This window comes from Prunus avium, chromosome 7, assembly GCF_965620075.1.
Source record: "Prunus avium chromosome 7, drPruAviu1.hap1.1, whole genome shotgun sequence".
In the NCBI taxonomy this organism is placed as follows: domain Eukaryota; kingdom Viridiplantae; phylum Streptophyta; class Magnoliopsida; order Rosales; family Rosaceae; genus Prunus; species Prunus avium.
In genome coordinates, this window is record NC_142290.1 from 1,077,279 (window position 1) to 1,093,822 (window position 16,544).

The 16,544-nt window shown below is 37.3% G+C and overlaps 2 protein-coding genes across 3 annotated transcripts; both read left to right on the forward strand.

Annotated features, from left to right (window-relative positions):
* Window positions 1-1,952: 1,952 nt before the first annotated feature.
* On the forward strand, window positions 1,953-6,463 carry LOC110757285 (aspartic proteinase 36-like). The gene is made up of 10 exons (XM_021958862.2): window positions 1,953-2,188; window positions 2,977-3,106; window positions 3,204-3,436; window positions 4,426-4,653; window positions 5,176-5,335; window positions 5,443-5,516; window positions 5,597-5,681; window positions 5,784-5,847; window positions 6,161-6,232; window positions 6,333-6,463. Exons 1-10 carry the CDS (start codon window positions 1,953-1,955, stop codon window positions 6,461-6,463), a joined length of 1,413 nt encoding a protein of 470 aa, XP_021814554.2.
* A 459-nt stretch (window positions 6,464-6,922) lies between these two features.
* Window positions 6,923-15,939, forward strand: LOC110757283 (uncharacterized). 2 transcript variants are annotated; one of them, XM_088243983.1, is made up of 11 exons: window positions 6,923-7,216; window positions 8,446-9,099; window positions 9,893-10,070; window positions 10,185-10,413; window positions 10,896-11,035; window positions 11,281-11,570; window positions 11,748-11,960; window positions 12,059-12,550; window positions 13,077-13,748; window positions 14,618-15,160; window positions 15,345-15,939. In XM_088243983.1, the coding sequence occupies exons 2-11, from the start codon at window positions 8,830-8,832 to the stop codon at window positions 15,567-15,569; spliced, it is 3,252 nt and encodes a 1,083-aa protein (XP_088100109.1). In that variant the 5' UTR covers window positions 6,923-7,216; window positions 8,446-8,829; the 3' UTR covers window positions 15,570-15,939. The 2 variants fall into 2 exon arrangements, with proteins under 2 accessions (XP_088100109.1, XP_021814551.2); XM_021958859.2 differs by having other exon boundaries at window positions 6,923-7,189.
* Window positions 15,940-16,544: the final 605 nt, after the last annotated feature.

The window sequence follows — 16,544 nt, forward strand, 5'->3', positions numbered from 1 at the left end:
TATTATTTCCTATATGCTTTAGGAGTGGGCTAATATTTATTAGAGTAGAAATAAAGCTTATAACATTTACAATGGCAATACAAAAACTCCATACTCCCTTATAAATTTATTCCAACACAGACTTTTAAAAAATTGATATATGAGGGCAATACAGTAACAATACACAAGCAATAAAGGGCAATACAATGGCAATACACAAACTACATTCTCCCCCCTATAAATTTATTCCAACACAAACTTAAAAAAAAAAAAAAGATATACGGAAGCAATACACAAGCAATACAAAAGCAATGAAGGGTTATACAATGGCAATGCACAAACTCCATACTCCACTATAAATTTATTCAAATAGAGATTTGAAAAAACGGATATGCGAGGAAAATACAATAGCAATACACAAGCAATAAATGGCTATACATATGCAATACATATCTGTCATTGCATTTGCCAATTAAATCACTAATTTGGTTACATTTTTTTTTTCTTCTTTATAAGGGGAAATGAAAAAACCATGGAAACTAGACTTTCATAAATGGATGAACTAACAATTCTCTCATTACATCTTAAGATATTGGCTCCAAACTTGGGATCTGATACTTGGGGTTTTCATTGTTTATAAGATATTGTTATCACTTCTACTGTGCCCATTGAAAAGGCACCATTACTTATCCGTGCCAAAGTGAACAACAAATGTATTTAAAAAAAAGGCGCCATTTTAAAGTGTCAATTCATCTTTATAATTAATTATACATTTAATAGTATAAGAATATGGTCCTACCGACGCTTTTCAAATAGTTTTCTTTACCACCCACAATAATAATATCCTTCGCTCCCATGCACAATACAGTAATTCATAATTTTATAGATTATATATTAGGAAACTTAATTTCATAACGAAAATTTGAAGTCCAAACCAAACTTACCATGTATCCTATTATTACCTTGTACTTGTAGGATGACCATCATGTATCCTTCTATTATAAAATCTTTTTTTTTTTTTTTTTTTTTTCTATAATTCAAAATCAAATACATAAAGATTATATAATTTTCTCAGCAAACAAGGCCTTTGGATTCTCTTTCCGTATCTATATTGCTGAGTTCATAATCTCATTGTATTTAGTCCAAGGCCTTTGCCCAAGAGGATGGCTATAATGATGTCAACGAAGGTAGCTGTGCCCATTCTAACGGAGTTTTTTTTTCTTCTTCTTCTTCGGAAAAATTTAGAGCAACTTTGAGAAAAAAATTCAACTGCTTTGCGTTGTTTGGCAGGAACTAGAGAGTGTAGAGTGTGGTTTTATATAGAGTTGCTCCTTCTGCTGCTGGGGGTGCCACGTGGAGGATGTGTGCATACACAGCACGTATTTCCGAATAAAGGAAAAGGATTTATACAGCTAAGTTCCATAAATAAGTGAGCGTGACACGTGTCTGGCTCTTATGTTCTTGTTCGGAATGGACCATTGTATCTATACCGACACAAGTCCAAGGCCTTTGGCCATTTCGGGAGATCTGTTTTAATTTCTGCTTTATTACTTTATTTTCTTTTTTGCTTATTGATACCTATCAATTGGTATCAAAGCCAATTGGTATCTACCTGCCTCTTCGGACTCAACTCTTTTAAAAACCCCAAGCACATGTAAGCTTGGCAACAGCGACTCGGGACTATTTGGGAAAAGGGGTGGGGTCATCATGCATTAAAAGCTTTTGCATTTTTAGTGAAAATCAAAAGCTTTTGCATGGCCATGAAGGACTATATTATTGCCTGCAACTGATTCGCACCAGAGGAAATTCAAACAGAGCCCAAAAAGAAAACCCCAACACTTGTTCCTCCGCCACAATCCCTTTTGGGTCTCTCAAGTCGATTGAAGTGTTTAGGAACCGTGCCCAGCACTCCGAGGAAACTCCATCTCCAACTTCAGACCTCTCTCGAGTCTCACCACCACCATTTCGCGGAAATGCAGGGCTTGAAGGCTCGGATCCTGGCCTCCTTCACCGTGCTGTCTCTTGTCTACTGTGGTGGCGTCGTCTCCACCTTTCTTTCTTTAGAACGGGTTTATCCGCCGAGTCACCAAGTACAGATCGAGCAGCTCCGAGCTCGTGACCGAGTCAGGCAGGCCCGACTCTTGCAAAACGTGGCGGGCGGCGTTGTGGACTTCCCAGTCCATGGCTACGCCGAACCAAACCTGGCCGGGTAATTTTTATAGTCAATGCTGATAATTCTTGCATAATTTTATCGTCAAACGTAGAGGGCTTGAGTCTCTTGTTAATGCTGTTTTTATTTTATTATTTTTGGTGAAAATGTTAATGCTGTTTCTGTTGTTGATGATTGAAGGATTTTTAGAGTAGGGAATATATAATTTCGTTTTTAATAATTTATGTTGACTAAGTTTGGCTTTTTGCTGCTTGGTTCTGGGCGTTCTTTTCAATTAGGGACGATGGATCTTGTTTGTTTTGTATTTTTAATATAAAAAAGGACAATACTGGGCCCAAAAATCTATTTGGTAAAAGGGATGGATTGGTGTTTTTGTTTGCACAAGGGTAAAACAGGAAATCAAATTTGTATCATAACTCTTAGAGCTTTTTGGAAAACCTCAACAAGCACGTGTAGCGACTCAGGAAGAAAAAAGTTTTTGCAGTTTTAGTGAAAATTAAAAGCTTTTTTGCATGGCCATGAAGGAAAAAGAAAAATGAACGAAGAATGCCATTCTCGGCTAAAAATGATAAGAGGGCACATGGTGGTCCCACCAGGGACCACTGAAAGAGCATGCATGCTTCTGGTCTCTCTTTTTGAATATCCTAGGTAGGTTACCGCCGCTTTTCAACCAAATTGTTGGAGAAGAGAAGCTCATGTTAGCCGCCACTCTTAATTACTTTGATTTGTGTGCTTCTAGCTGCTAATCTTTTGTAGCTTTATATATGGAATCATGTTTGACTTCTGCTAATCACTTTTGTACTCATCTTCAATTCTTCCATATTCAGGCTTTATTATACCAAAGTCAAATTGGGCTCTCCGCCAAAAGAATTCAACGTGCAGATTGACACTGGAAGTGAAAGGTTGTGGGTTGCCTGCAATTCCTGCAGTGATTGCCCCCGGTCTACTTGGCTTCCCGTAAACTTCTGCTTCTTTTTCTTGCTGTCTGTCATTCTCAAATTCTTCCATAATAAAGCTTAACAATCTTACAACATTACTGTTCCATGTTTTACAGATTCAGCTCAGTTCCTATGATTCTGCCAGCTCATCAACTGCACGGTTGATCCCCTGTTCAATGTGCACCTCCGCATTTCAAGCCAAATGTTCTCCTCAGACTAACCAGTGCAGTTACAGTATTCAATATGCAGATGGAAGTGGGGCACTTGGTCATTACGTATCGGATACACTACATTTTGACCGGATTCAGGGGCAATCCTATATTGACTCTTCAGCAGCCATTATTTTTGGGTGAGTTGTTTTAAAGTCTCTTATGCCACAATTGAGATGATTGAGTTTTATTTTGAATTTTGCTGGTGCTTGTAAGGTTCATAATTTGATCAGATGCTTGGACATTTAATTGATACATTCCATTCACAAGGGTTCCATTCCCAACTGAAATTTTATTTCTTAAAATAGAGAATCCAAAATCATTGATCACTAGCTCAAACTTAGCTTTCGCAAGCCTAGAAACAGAAATTGAGTTCCTTGTCATAGCAGGAACATAAACCACATCTATCAAATCCAAAATAAAACCAGACCGTAATCTAATCTTGATGTCTCCAATGAACTCCACCTTCACTTGAATTCCATTGCCGACATACACTTTTATTTCATCCTTAGTTGGCACCCTCTTGGTTGTGAATCCTTCCAAGGAATTAGAAACATGTATAGTTGCCCCATTGTCAAGCCACCAAGAGTCACTAGATATATCAACTAGGTTCGATTCAAAGCAAACTGAAATTTCTTCCTGCACAGAAACTTGAATCAACTCATCCAGTGTCCATGATTCCTTTTGTGTCACATAGTTGCTCTTAACCTACTTCAAGTCATTTGGCAGTGAATTAAGTGCTAAATATATCAGCATGTTGTCATCTATATAGGCACCAAGGTTTCTCAGTTTCATGCCAAAATCCATCATGTCCAGAATATATGTTCTTACACAGCCATCTCCTTCATATCTCATATCTGTTAGTTTCTTGATCCGTAATCCCATCTCTGCCTTCTCAGATTCCTTGAATTTTAGGCTGATGGTCTCAAGGAAATCTTTAGCATTGTTCAAGGGTGGAATTCCATCTCTTATTGTAGGTGACATTTATTTTTGCATGATCATAATAGACATCCTGTTTGCCCTTTCCCATTTGGCATAATGAGTCTTTTCTCTAATTATAAGTATGTTGTGTTGTGTTGATTGAATTAATTCTGAAACTGCCTTGGCTGATGGTGTTGGAAACATACAGGTGCACTACCTATGAGTCTGTGGGTCTTACTAGTTCAATTGAAACACTGGATGGGATATTAGGGTTTAGCCAAGGGCCTCTGTCTGTTATATCGCAGTTGTCATCTCGAGGGTTGACTCCCAAAGTGTTCTCTCATTGTTTGAAGGGAGATGAAAAAGGAGGGGGTACACTTGCTCTTGGTGAGATTTTGGAGCCAAGTATTGTTTACAGTCCTCTTGTTCCACCACGGTACGTCTCTTGGAAACCTTTCTCTTATTTCTTTCTGCTTGTAATCTTTACTATCAAACTGTGAATTTTGGTGGGAAAGGAAATGGGAGAAGGACATAAAGACTAGGGTTTAGACTAGGGAGTGGGAGAAGGAAATAAAGACTAGGGTTTATAGCCACTGATTTCCGTTGGTTTGCATAACCAAGACAGCCACATTTCTAACCTAGTCTATTTTTGTCTAATAGTTACTGGAAAACAAACTTATTAATAGTCTCAACTCTCAACTTACTAATAAAGAGTAAAATTTACCTAAATTAAAGGACAATAGTAACTTATATGATAATTGGTTAAAAAAATAGTGATTATTGCCCAAAATTCTTCTAGTGTGTGTTGCTACAATTTATTATATGAAATCAATTTATTCACTAAGGGTTAGTGAGATGCTGTCACTTTTGGCTTTTTAAACTTTTACTTGTTAGCTATCTTATATTACTTCTTTGTTTTTGAGTTTTTCATATAGCGTCCTTCACCATTATTTTTCAGGCAAAATTACTATTTAAATCTGCAGAGCATTGCTGTCAATGGGAAAATCTTACCAATTGATCCAGCAGCCTTCGCATCACACGAGGGAGGAACTATTATTGACTCAGGAACAACATTGGCATACCTTGTTGAAGAAGCTTACGTTCCTTTTGTTCGTGCGGTAAGTTTATTCACTTGGTCTTATATATGGGTTGATTTGTGGTGTTTGGTTTGAAAAATAAGATATCTTCTCCTTACTAAAAGCTGATTTTGTGTTGGGATGTGTAGATAACTTCAGCTGTTTCACCATCTTTGACTCCCTTCATTTCAGACGGAAACCAGTGTTATCATGTAACCACCAGGTTGGTTCTATCTCTAAATATTTTTTAAGTTTCCCTCTTAAGAAAAGCTATGGAGACCTGAATGACATTTTATGTTTCAGTTTGGCTGAGGTTTTTCCTACAGTTAATCTAAACTTTGCTGATGCATCAATGGTGTTGAAACCAGAAGAGTACCTTACAAGTATTGTAAGTTGTTCCTCCATCTCCCTCTGTACAATTTCTTATTTAAATTCATTGCATTAGACATATGATTATTGCAAATTGTAATGAATCATTGTATTGTTACAGGTAGGCATTAGTGCGTGGTGCATTGGTTTTCAGAAGGCTCAGGGACGAGTGACAATTTTAGGAGGTTAGGCCCTCAATTTCGGCTGGTTATTCAATTTTTGTGGAAAAACTTTTTGTTGATATTTGGTTGGATGAATCCTCTTCAAATTTTCTCAATGTGTTTACTTGTTCAGAAGCTTATTTATGCTGGGATTTATGCTAACTAATGTATTTTCTGGTCTACCTAGTGGTGCACAATGCAATGGCTTTCTGAGCACTTTGCAATTATTTTTTGTAATGATAAATATTGATGATCACAATTTGCTTTTGAAAACAGTGTATCTCAATCATAAATATGTTGTCTTAATTATGACCTTTTTTTGTTTCTTCAATTGCAGATCTTGTTTTAAAAGATAAGATAATTGTGTACGATTTAGCTCGTCAACGGATTGGATGGGCCAACTATGATTGTAAGTTCAATTATGAGTCTATATGAACTCTTATTTTATTTTATTTTTTTCAAGTTCTCCTTAGTATCTACGTCATACTTTGAAATTTTCTCTTTTTCAGGCTCATCACCTGTAAATGTCTCCATACCTGCTAATTATGCTCCACACCGGAGTGAAAGCAGATCATCATCAGGAGGCTTGCTACTGAGCGTGCTAACAACAGGATTTGTAGTGATGTACTTGTTGGCATGACTCATGAACCAATATCAAGAATTCTTATATTAATTGTATAACTTTAAATCCTGATTTATATAAGAATTTGGCCACCGTTGCATTATAAATATGACCTCTTATTTAATGAAACGTCTTATGTTTCAACATTTTCTTTAACAACAGCTTGTGAGATTTTGAATGTCGACGCTTAAAGCTTTCTGTGTAGGTGGATTAAAGTAGGAAAAATAAACTAACAAATATAATAATGATGATAATAGAAGATTACCGAAAAAAACCAAAAAAGAAAAAATTACAAAGAAAAGGGCAAAAAGAGAAGGGAAAGAAGGTAAGACGTCTGCCTTATGAGCAGCCCGTGTCAAGCGCGGAGAGACACACCAAACCCAACAAGTCTTAAGTAGCAAAACGTGCCACCAAATCAGGAGAGAGGCTTCATTCATTCGTGGCGCCCCCACGCACGCAATGCTCGTCAAACCAAGTATAGGCTCATTTTTGTTCACCCAAAATTTTTAATCCCCAAAATGCCCTTCTAGTTCAAGACTAGGCTTCTCGGCTTCTCGGCTTCTCTCTCTCAGAGAGCGTTTATGCGTTTATGCCTTCCAGCCTTTGTTTGTGGTGAGGTATATTCTCCGCTTCGATACTCTTCAATACAGCGAAACAGACACATCACCCGCCTATATGTTCCAGGATTCTACTCTATTGCTTGAATTTAAACGAGTGAAAATTCTCTCTCAGAAGAAAAATCAGGTGATTTATATATTGTTCTTTTCCTGGGTAATTCTTTTAACGCTTTATTTTGAGATTTCGATGCGATTCAATTCAGTTGTTGAGTATATCTCTAAGCTAATTATCTCTGTTTTTGCTGATTTTTGGAGTTTTTGGCAAATGGGTATTGATTGTTTTCTGGTTTATGGGTGTGATTAGCTGGTATATTGCCATTCTGGTGTCAGTTTCATATTTCATTTTCTTCTTTAGACTTCAATTTTCATTTTGTTTTTCTGGTGGTGGATTTAATTTGCTTTAATTGGTGCTCTTCAAATTCAATTGCTTTTTCTATGATCTTTTGTTATCTGGATTTCGAAATTGTGAGTTTATCCGTCCGTCTGTTTCTTGGCTTTTGAGGCCGTCGGGTGATATGGGGATTAGGTTGAACGTGTTTTTGATTTGTCATTCGACTGTAAGCCAGCTGTTAAGGACAAGTAGATCCCAGAGATGCATAAGTATAAGCCAACCTCTTCTCTGCCTGTTTGCTGCATTGCTTAGATTTCTGACTCATTCTGAGATCAGTTTTGGTTTTTTGCCTAGAACAATGTTTGCATAAGGCTTTGATGTTAATTGGTACTCTTCAAATTCATCTGTTTTTTTTTCTCATCTCTTTTTTATCTGGGTTTCAAAAATTATTAGTTGATTGGTGGGCTTTAAGGTGATGCCAATTCTGTGTTGAAGTTTGCATTTTGATTCGATTGGGTGATGCAAGGATTAAGTTGACGGTATCTTTTGATTTTCCATTTGACTTAACCAAATGTTGCGGAAAATAGGTCTCGGAGATGCTAACTATAACCCAACGTCTGCTTATTTCCTGCATTGATTAGATTTAAGACTCGGTGTTTGATCAATTTTAGTTCTTTGCTTACTACAGTGTTTCTGTGTTTCAGTTTCTATTGTGTCTGATTAGCTTATACTGAATTGAGAGGCTCATCATTTTATGTCTGGGTTTTTATATTATGTGCAAATGTTGTATAGATATATTATATTTGATACTGAAAGTAGAAGAGTAATGTGGTTGTTGTAAGCAAGCACTGCTCTTACCATTAATTTCCAGTATATGAAAATCATTTAAATAATTCACCTATGCAATTTAGCCTTTTTGAGAATGCATTTAGCAGTAAATGTGTCAGTCATTCAGAGGATGAGTTGTATAACATAAGATAAGATGCCTCTGTTTTCCAGCAATCCAGGTAATTTTTTGTTTATTTATTCCTATTATTTTATATTTGTTTCAGTTGGCAAGCTTGAAGGCATATTATACTGTCAGAGTAATTGAGAATACCGTCCTTCGCTTCACTTGTCTATTGAATATTTTGGTGTCGCATGAGCAGTAATTTGGGTCTTCCGGTGGCTTCTTCAAGGGATTTGTGTTCAGTATAAGGATGCCAATGATGACCGTGGGTACCAGTTGTTCAATTTATTGTTGCATCCATGTGATATAGCTACTTAATTTTCTATATATTGGAATTGGAAAATCAACTCTAACATGGATTAGATGAAACCAATTTCAACAAGGGCGCCTGCTTGGTTGGTTGGCAACTTGGCATGAACTGACATCCTACTTTTCTGGTGGAAAAAAACAAATTGTTTGGTGGCATTCAGCCTTGTGATTTAGACCAATGGAAGTCTCACCTCAAGGGCAAAAGCAGAAGTTGCAGTCACCTGCTCGCAAATTTTTGTCTACTGGAACGCAGAAAGATCTCTGGCTTGTTGTGCGAGAAGGATCATTGGCCGATGTGGATTCAGCACTATCACTACTGAAGAAGAGTGGTGGTGATATTAATTCAAGAAATATTTTTGGTCTCACTCCTCTTCATATTGCAACATGGAGAAACCACATTCCTATCGTTAGGAGGCTTCTTACAGCTGGTGCTGACCCAGATGCTAGGGTTTGTTGCTTTACTGATCTTTTAAGTTTACATGAATGCTTTTATGTTTTTGCTAGTGGCTGTCAAGTTGTTTCTTTTATATGCTTTTATACTGAAATGATTAATGCTTTTCTTGCTTTGATTCACCTGCACCTCTAAATTTGAGATGATATTCTGTCTTCTCTTCCTGTCATCTAATTGTATCTAAGATATAACTTTTCTAAGGACAGTGTTATCCAACCCAACAGTTTTACCAATGTTCTTTTGCAAACAACATGGCAAGCTGACATGTGATGATGTATTTATTTATTTTCCTGAATGTGATGATGAGGTGTGGCCATATCTTTCGCCATGTAGGTTGGGAAAAGAAATTGGATAAGTAGTGTTCCTTTTGGTGTCGTACATGTTATAATCTTTCCTAAATCTTGTCTTACATAATTACTTAATATTCTAAAAACAAGTTAAGGGAAAATTTCTGAACCAAATATTTACCAAGCATGTCTTCTTGAAGGAACATATAATTAAATGAAATTAGAACTTTATGAAGTTCGTAACTATGTATAACCAATCATACGTGGAAATTCAAAAAATTAAGATAATCAATGATACTTGGAAAGTTGAAATATGTGGTATATAAATAATGCATTTAAAGTTGAAGAATTAACTTGCCCTTTTAGGTAAATACTTGGAAAGTTGAAATATTTGATCTATAAATAGATACTTTTGTATTCTATTCAGGTTTTTATTTTTCTTAAATGTGGAAACCAATTTTTTTGATTTATCTTTGCATGGCCCTTCATATAATTTATTGCAGGATGGGGAATCCGGATGGAGTAGCCTTCACAGGGCTCTGCATTTTGGTCATCTTGCTGTGGCAAGTATACTTCTCCAGTTTGGTGCTTGTATCTCACTGGAGGACTCTAAATCTCGAACACCTATCGATCTCCTATCGGGGCCTGTCTTGCAAGTTCTTCAAGATGGACATAATTCTGGTATCTAGTGCTGTGTTTTGCCAAGATTTATGAGGATCATATACTGTTTCATACTGAATGTACTTGTGTGTACTTGTGGTTAGAGGTTTGCTGAATTGCTGTTGTTGTCTTTAGTTACTACAGAGGTTTATAGTTGGGGAAGTGGCACAAACTATCAACTTGGAACTGGAAATGCACACATACAAAAGTTACCATGCAAGGTGGATGCTCTTCATGGTTCTTTAATCAAGTTAGTTTCTGCTGCTAAGTTCCATAGTGTAGCAGTCACGTCTCAAGGAGAAGTCTACACTTGGGGGTTTGGAAGAGGAGGACGACTTGGTCACCCAGATTTTGATATACACAGGTATAAACATTTATGATACTATGTAGACCCTGTCCAACATAATACAGGCTTTAACCTTGGTTGATTTAGCATTTCCCTGTAGTATCTAAAAATAATTTACTGAAAAGTTTTTGACTTGGTAATTTTTTTAATAAATGATATTCTTTAACATATTATCAAATTTGAGTGTGTAGTATTTCAACCTTTACATGTTCATGTACAGAAGGACACGAATGCGCCCGTCGTTGTGGAAATAGAAATGATGCAAGTAGGAATGTAATTTCTAAGTTGGCAGAACTTTTTATCTTGAACTTGTGAAAACATTGAGATGCAAGAAACATACAAGCCATATTCATCCCTGGTTTTATTCTCCGTATGACTAAAAGTTGAATTCTGTTGCCTTTCACTTATAAAAGTGGCTAATCAATTGAAATTTTCATGCTTTAGCTAGTTGTACCTTTTGCGAAGCATGAATCAGTTCCATTTTATTATATGCATTTCAGTGGTCAAGCTGCAGTTATCACACCTCGTTTGGTGACTTCTGGTCTAGGGTCCCGTCGGGTAAAGGCAATTGCTGCAGCTAAACATCACACTGTTATTGCTACAGAGGGTGGAGAAGTTTTTACTTGGGGATCCAACAGAGGTAAATCATATGAGGACTTCCAACTAAAAGTGTTTGCAATTTGCAAACCACTTACCTGTCATAACAAAAGAAGCGCAAATTTAGTTGTCTTTAATCACTGGGTCCTTGCACGATTCGATATATGAGAAAATTGATTATTTTCCTTTAATGTATTCTGGTATTAGTAAAAGATTTATCTATGATCTATGTGTTGCTAACATCTGAGGACTACGGAAAATTGATTATTTTCACATGATGTTGGGCAGAGGGTCAGCTTGGGTACACTTCTGTGGACACCCAACCTACACCTCGAAGAGTGAGTTCCCTTAGATCAAAAGTTGTTGCAGTTGCTGCAGCAAACAAGCACACAGCTGTTGTTTCTGATAATGGTGAAGTTTTCACATGGGGCTGCAATAGGGAGGGTCAGCTTGGCTATGGTACATCTAACTCTGCGTCAAACTACACTCCAAGAGGAGTTGAATACTTGAAAGGCAAGGTTTTTACGGGTGTTGCAGCAGCAAAATTTCACACAATTGTCTTGGGAGTTGACGGGGAGGTAATTTTAACCCGATTTAACAGTACATATTCTTCACTTAGGCTCAAATATTAGATTTTTTCTTCTGTTCAGTTCAAGATATATTTTCAACCTATTTTATTACCCGGGCTCTCTTGTGAATACTTCTCCACCTATTGGCTGTAGTTGAGCTAAATCCTGTATGTACATATGTACCAGGTATACACTTGGGGTCATCGAATTGTTACGCCCAAACGTGTTGTAGTTGCTAGAAACTTGAAAAAGAGTGGAAATACCACTTTGAAGTTTCATCGCAAAGAACGGCTTCATGTGGTTTCTATAGCTGCAGGGATGGTACATAGCATGGCTCTGACAGATGATGGTGCATTATTTTATTGGATTTCATCAGATCCTGATCTAAGATGCCAACAGGTTTTGCTTTAGCATAATAGTGTTTTTGTTGAATGTCTAATCCTTATGAGCAACACATGTCAATCTCTAATCTTCTCTATGTTTTTTTGTTTGTCTAGTTGTATTCGCTGGGTGGAAGAAATATGGTGAACATATCTGCAGGGAAATACTGGACTGCCGCCGTTACAGCTACAGGTGATGTTTACATGTGGGATGGGAAGAAAGGTAAGGATAAGCCACCAGTTGCAACTCGGTTACATGGTACAAAACGGGCTACTTCAGTTTCTGTAGGTGAAACACACATATTGATTATTGGTTCCCTTTATCATCCTGTCTATCCTTCCAATGTGGTGAAGAACCCTCAGAAGCAGAAGTCAAATGTCAAAGATGAGTTAGAAGAGCTTGACGAAGATCTTATGTTCAATGATATGGAGTCCGATACTCTTAAACCTACTATCCAAAACGATGATAGTGATAAGGGGCCCATACCAACCTTAAAAAGTCTTTGTGAAAAAGTGGCAGGAGAGAATCTAGTGGAGCCACGAAATGCTATTCAACTGCTTGAAATTGCTGATTCACTCGTGGCAGATGATTTACAGAAGTATTGTGAGGTATTCTTCCTCATGGACTGCTCAATATGTGAAGGAAAATTATGAAACTCTTAACCTGTTTCAAATTGTATCTGATTTGAATCTATGTCCAGCTTTCTGTTGGTTGTGTTGTGATCATCTGCCTACGTTGTGTAATTATTATACAACAGGAATTTTGGACCTCATGTCATATATATATATATATGATTCCTGTTGTTGGGTCACCTGGATATCACCACTCTTGGGCCAAATATATAAGGTGGTATGTGCCGATTCTGGGTGGCCCTTGAGTTTTTTTTAATTTTTATTCTCAGTAAGTTTTTGTGGTTTAGTTATCAATATCTCCAATACAGTCTGCTTAATCTTCTTTTGGAAGATAAAAGTATAGTGGAGGACAGGTTATTGTCTTGAACACTTTAGGAACTACAAGACGATGTAGTATCGTCTCATGCTTCTGTTTATGGGACTTGTGATCCAAGTTTTTGTAGATTTGTAGTTTACATGCTACTTAATTGTTTACTTATTGAAGCTGTGTTTGTTATTGCAGGACATTGCCATACGCAACCTTGACTATATATTTACGGTATCATCACAAGCTATTGCTAGTGCTTCACCAGATATTCTAGCTAACCTTGAAAATATATTGGACCTAAGGTCATCTGAACCATGGAGTTACCGTCGTCTCCCAACTCCTACAGCTACTTTTCCTGCTACTATTTATAGTGAAGAGGACGATAGTGAGAATGAGGTTCAAAGGACACGTGACGGCCATACAAAGCAATCCACATCGAAAAATGAAATACACCAAAGACCGGATTCCTTTCTACAGCCCAAAGATGATCCAAATCATGGTATCGGCAAGCAAGTTCGAGCCTTGCGGAAAAAGTTGCAGCAGATTGAGATGCTTGAAGCAAAACAGTCTAGTGGGCAACTTCTTGATGACCAGCAAATTACAAAGCTTCAGACGAGGCCAGCTCTTGAAAGCGAGCTTGCTGAGCTTGGTGTTCCAGTTGAGACATCACAATTCAAGGCATCATCTTCAGTTCAGCCAGATGGAAAAGGGAACAAAAGGGTTGAGCTATCAAAAAAACAGAGGAGAAAGAACAAACAGATGGCCACACCAGTGGATATAGGGTCTTCTTTTCCTGGAGATGAAGTAGAACCAAAACACACAAAGGATTTCTTGAGTATTGAAATCTCTCAAACCACAAAAAATAAGGTGAGCTTGTTAAATTCCAAAATTTGTTTTATTATCAGGTTTGAATTGATTTCAGTAAAAGATGGTTATTCACTAACTCATCTTTTTCCAGCTAATTGAGATGATTGAGTTTTTCTTTTGAGATGTTTGAATCTTTGAATGGGGTTCGAAATCTTTTCAATTTTTTGACGTGCATGATTTATGATGGTTAACAACTTCATACTTGCTGTTTTGCATTATCCAACGGGTTCTTATCGTGAATGGTCCCTGAAATTGTTAAGAGCCGTGAGCTTTATTTTGTGTATTGGGCGGATGGGCTATATTTTGATGAAAAATAGCCCTTTAAAGTTTGTCAGATGATGACACGAGACCAGTTTTGGGGAAAGTTTTGATGGAATGCGACGACAAGGATCAAATTGATGTGTGGACCAAAAGATTTTTTTTTTTTTATAGTCAGAATGTGGACCAAAAGACTGGATCCACATTTATTGATTCAAAAGTTTGAGGACTAAAGTGAGGGCTTTTATATTCAGGGATCATTTGCGATATCCAAAATACGGATGATGATTTTGGTCTCACCCTTTTAACTTTCCATAGCTTGTTATGCCACCTAGATGGCAAAATGTATTTTGATTGAACATCAAGGCTTGCACCCATTTTTTAATAGTTTAACTTCACTTTCATTTTTACTTGATCTTGGTGTGCGATTTACTCTGAACTTGCATTTCGTAATTACTATTGGATTTTTGCCGCCTTCTTAAACAAGGCTTGATTTTTGGTATCCCTTTCCCTGGTTAAAATATTCTCTACAACTTAGTGGGAATGCATATTTTAACGATGTGCAATTATTCATCTCATTTGCTAAATTCTTTGAATTGTACCTTTGATAGGAGGAAGATGCCATGAGTGAAGGGATTATGACAAACCAAACCACTAAGGAGTCAGCTTTGTGTGTTCAGAAGGACAATTTTAACCTAACCAAGAATAAGTGTTCATCACCAATAACTTCCAAGAAGAAGAATAAAAAGGGTGGGCTTTCTATGTTCTTGAGTGGCGCTCTTGATGATGCCCCCAAATACATTGCACCACCCCCACCTTCCCCAAAAAGTGAAGGCCCTGCATGGGGTGGGGCCAAAATCCCTAAAGGATTTGCATCTCTTCGTGCGATTCAGGATGAGCAAAGCAAAACCAAGGACAGTCAGTCAACCAGAAACAGAGGTCATGCAGAAGATCCTTTCAATGCTAGAAGTGATGGGAAGATTCTGCTGAGTTCGTTTTTGCCTTCCAAGCCAATACCAGTGGTCTCGATACCAGTGGTTGCAACCCATACTTCAGTGGCATCTGATGGAGAAAGAGGTACACCTCCTTGGACTGCTTCGGGAACTCCTCCCCTTCTTTCTCGCCCCTCTCTTAGGGACATCCAAATGCAGCAGGTATGTGAATTGCACCCTTTCTCTCTCTTCTTATGTGTTCGGACCATTAATATCCTTTTTATGTGTACTGAATTCCATGCATTCTTTTTGAGTTGTTTTCTTGTTGCCACATGCCAGAGTCATGGAGATTTCAGGTGTTTAATTTACCATTCTCATACGTGTCTTTATTTATGTCTCAAATCAGGGAAAACAACATCATAGTCTTTCCCACAGTCCAAAGACTAAAACGGCTGGATTCTCAGTCACTAATGGTCAGGGTTCACCATTGGATGCCTCTGGAGTGAACCGCTGGTTCAAACCAGAGGTGGATACACCCTCATCGATTCGATCAATTCAGATTGAGGAAAAGGCTATGAAGGACCTTAGGCGCTTCTACAGCAGCGTTAGGATTGTGAAGAACCCATCTTAAATTAGGTAGAAATAGAGGCACCTCCTGTTCGTTTATTTCAGTTTACATTTTGGGTTAAATACACTGCTGTACAGTGAACTGTACAGAATTAGCTCAGCGGATTCTTTTTATATCCTTCATATCCATAAAGTAGCAGAAGTTTATCTCATACTCCTTTTTGGTACTTTGTTTCCTTTAATTTTTTTAGATCTTTGGTGACCAGTTTCTAGGTTAGGGCATGGCCATTTGAAATGTGATATTTTAAATTTAGGGATTGTAAGTTATGTTGTATAATGTCAATAAATCAATGAAAGTTTCTGTTTTCCAACTGGAAAAAAATTGAATAAATGATTCATTCATTGTACCCATTTTAAATAAATTGTTTTCTGTATTTTCGCGGTTCTCCTGACTAATGTGAGTTTTATTGCTGAAATTTGATTTCTTTCCTTTAAATTTTCAATGAACTCCCATTAAAAGAATGGTATGCAAAAACGGATTTTCCCACAGTAATGTGCGCAAGAAACTAATCTGCTTTCCCCTTATTTTTTCCACTTATATTTCCGTCAATATCTTAGACATTGGTTGCCAGCAACAGGAGATGAATTAACCTGCTTTCTTTCTCGCATTGCGCGTTGCTGGTGTTAAGCCACGTATGCCGTTGAGTTCCTTTATTTCTATTTTTAATACTAGCAATAGTTTAAACTACATGGGATCAAGGGCGGACCTACTCCAACCTAGGGGAAGATTTATAAAGTATTTATAGCCCTTTATTGCTTGTGTATTACTACTGTGTTGCCCTCGTATATCTTTATTATTATTTTTTTTTCAAGTTTGTGTTGGAATAAATTTGTAGGGGGTATGATGTTTGTGTATTGCCATTGTATTGCCTTTTATTGCCTGTGTATTTCTACTGTATTGCCCTCATATATCCATTTTTTTCAAGTCTGTGTTGGAATAAATTTATAAGGGAGTATGGAGTTTTTGTATTGCCATTGT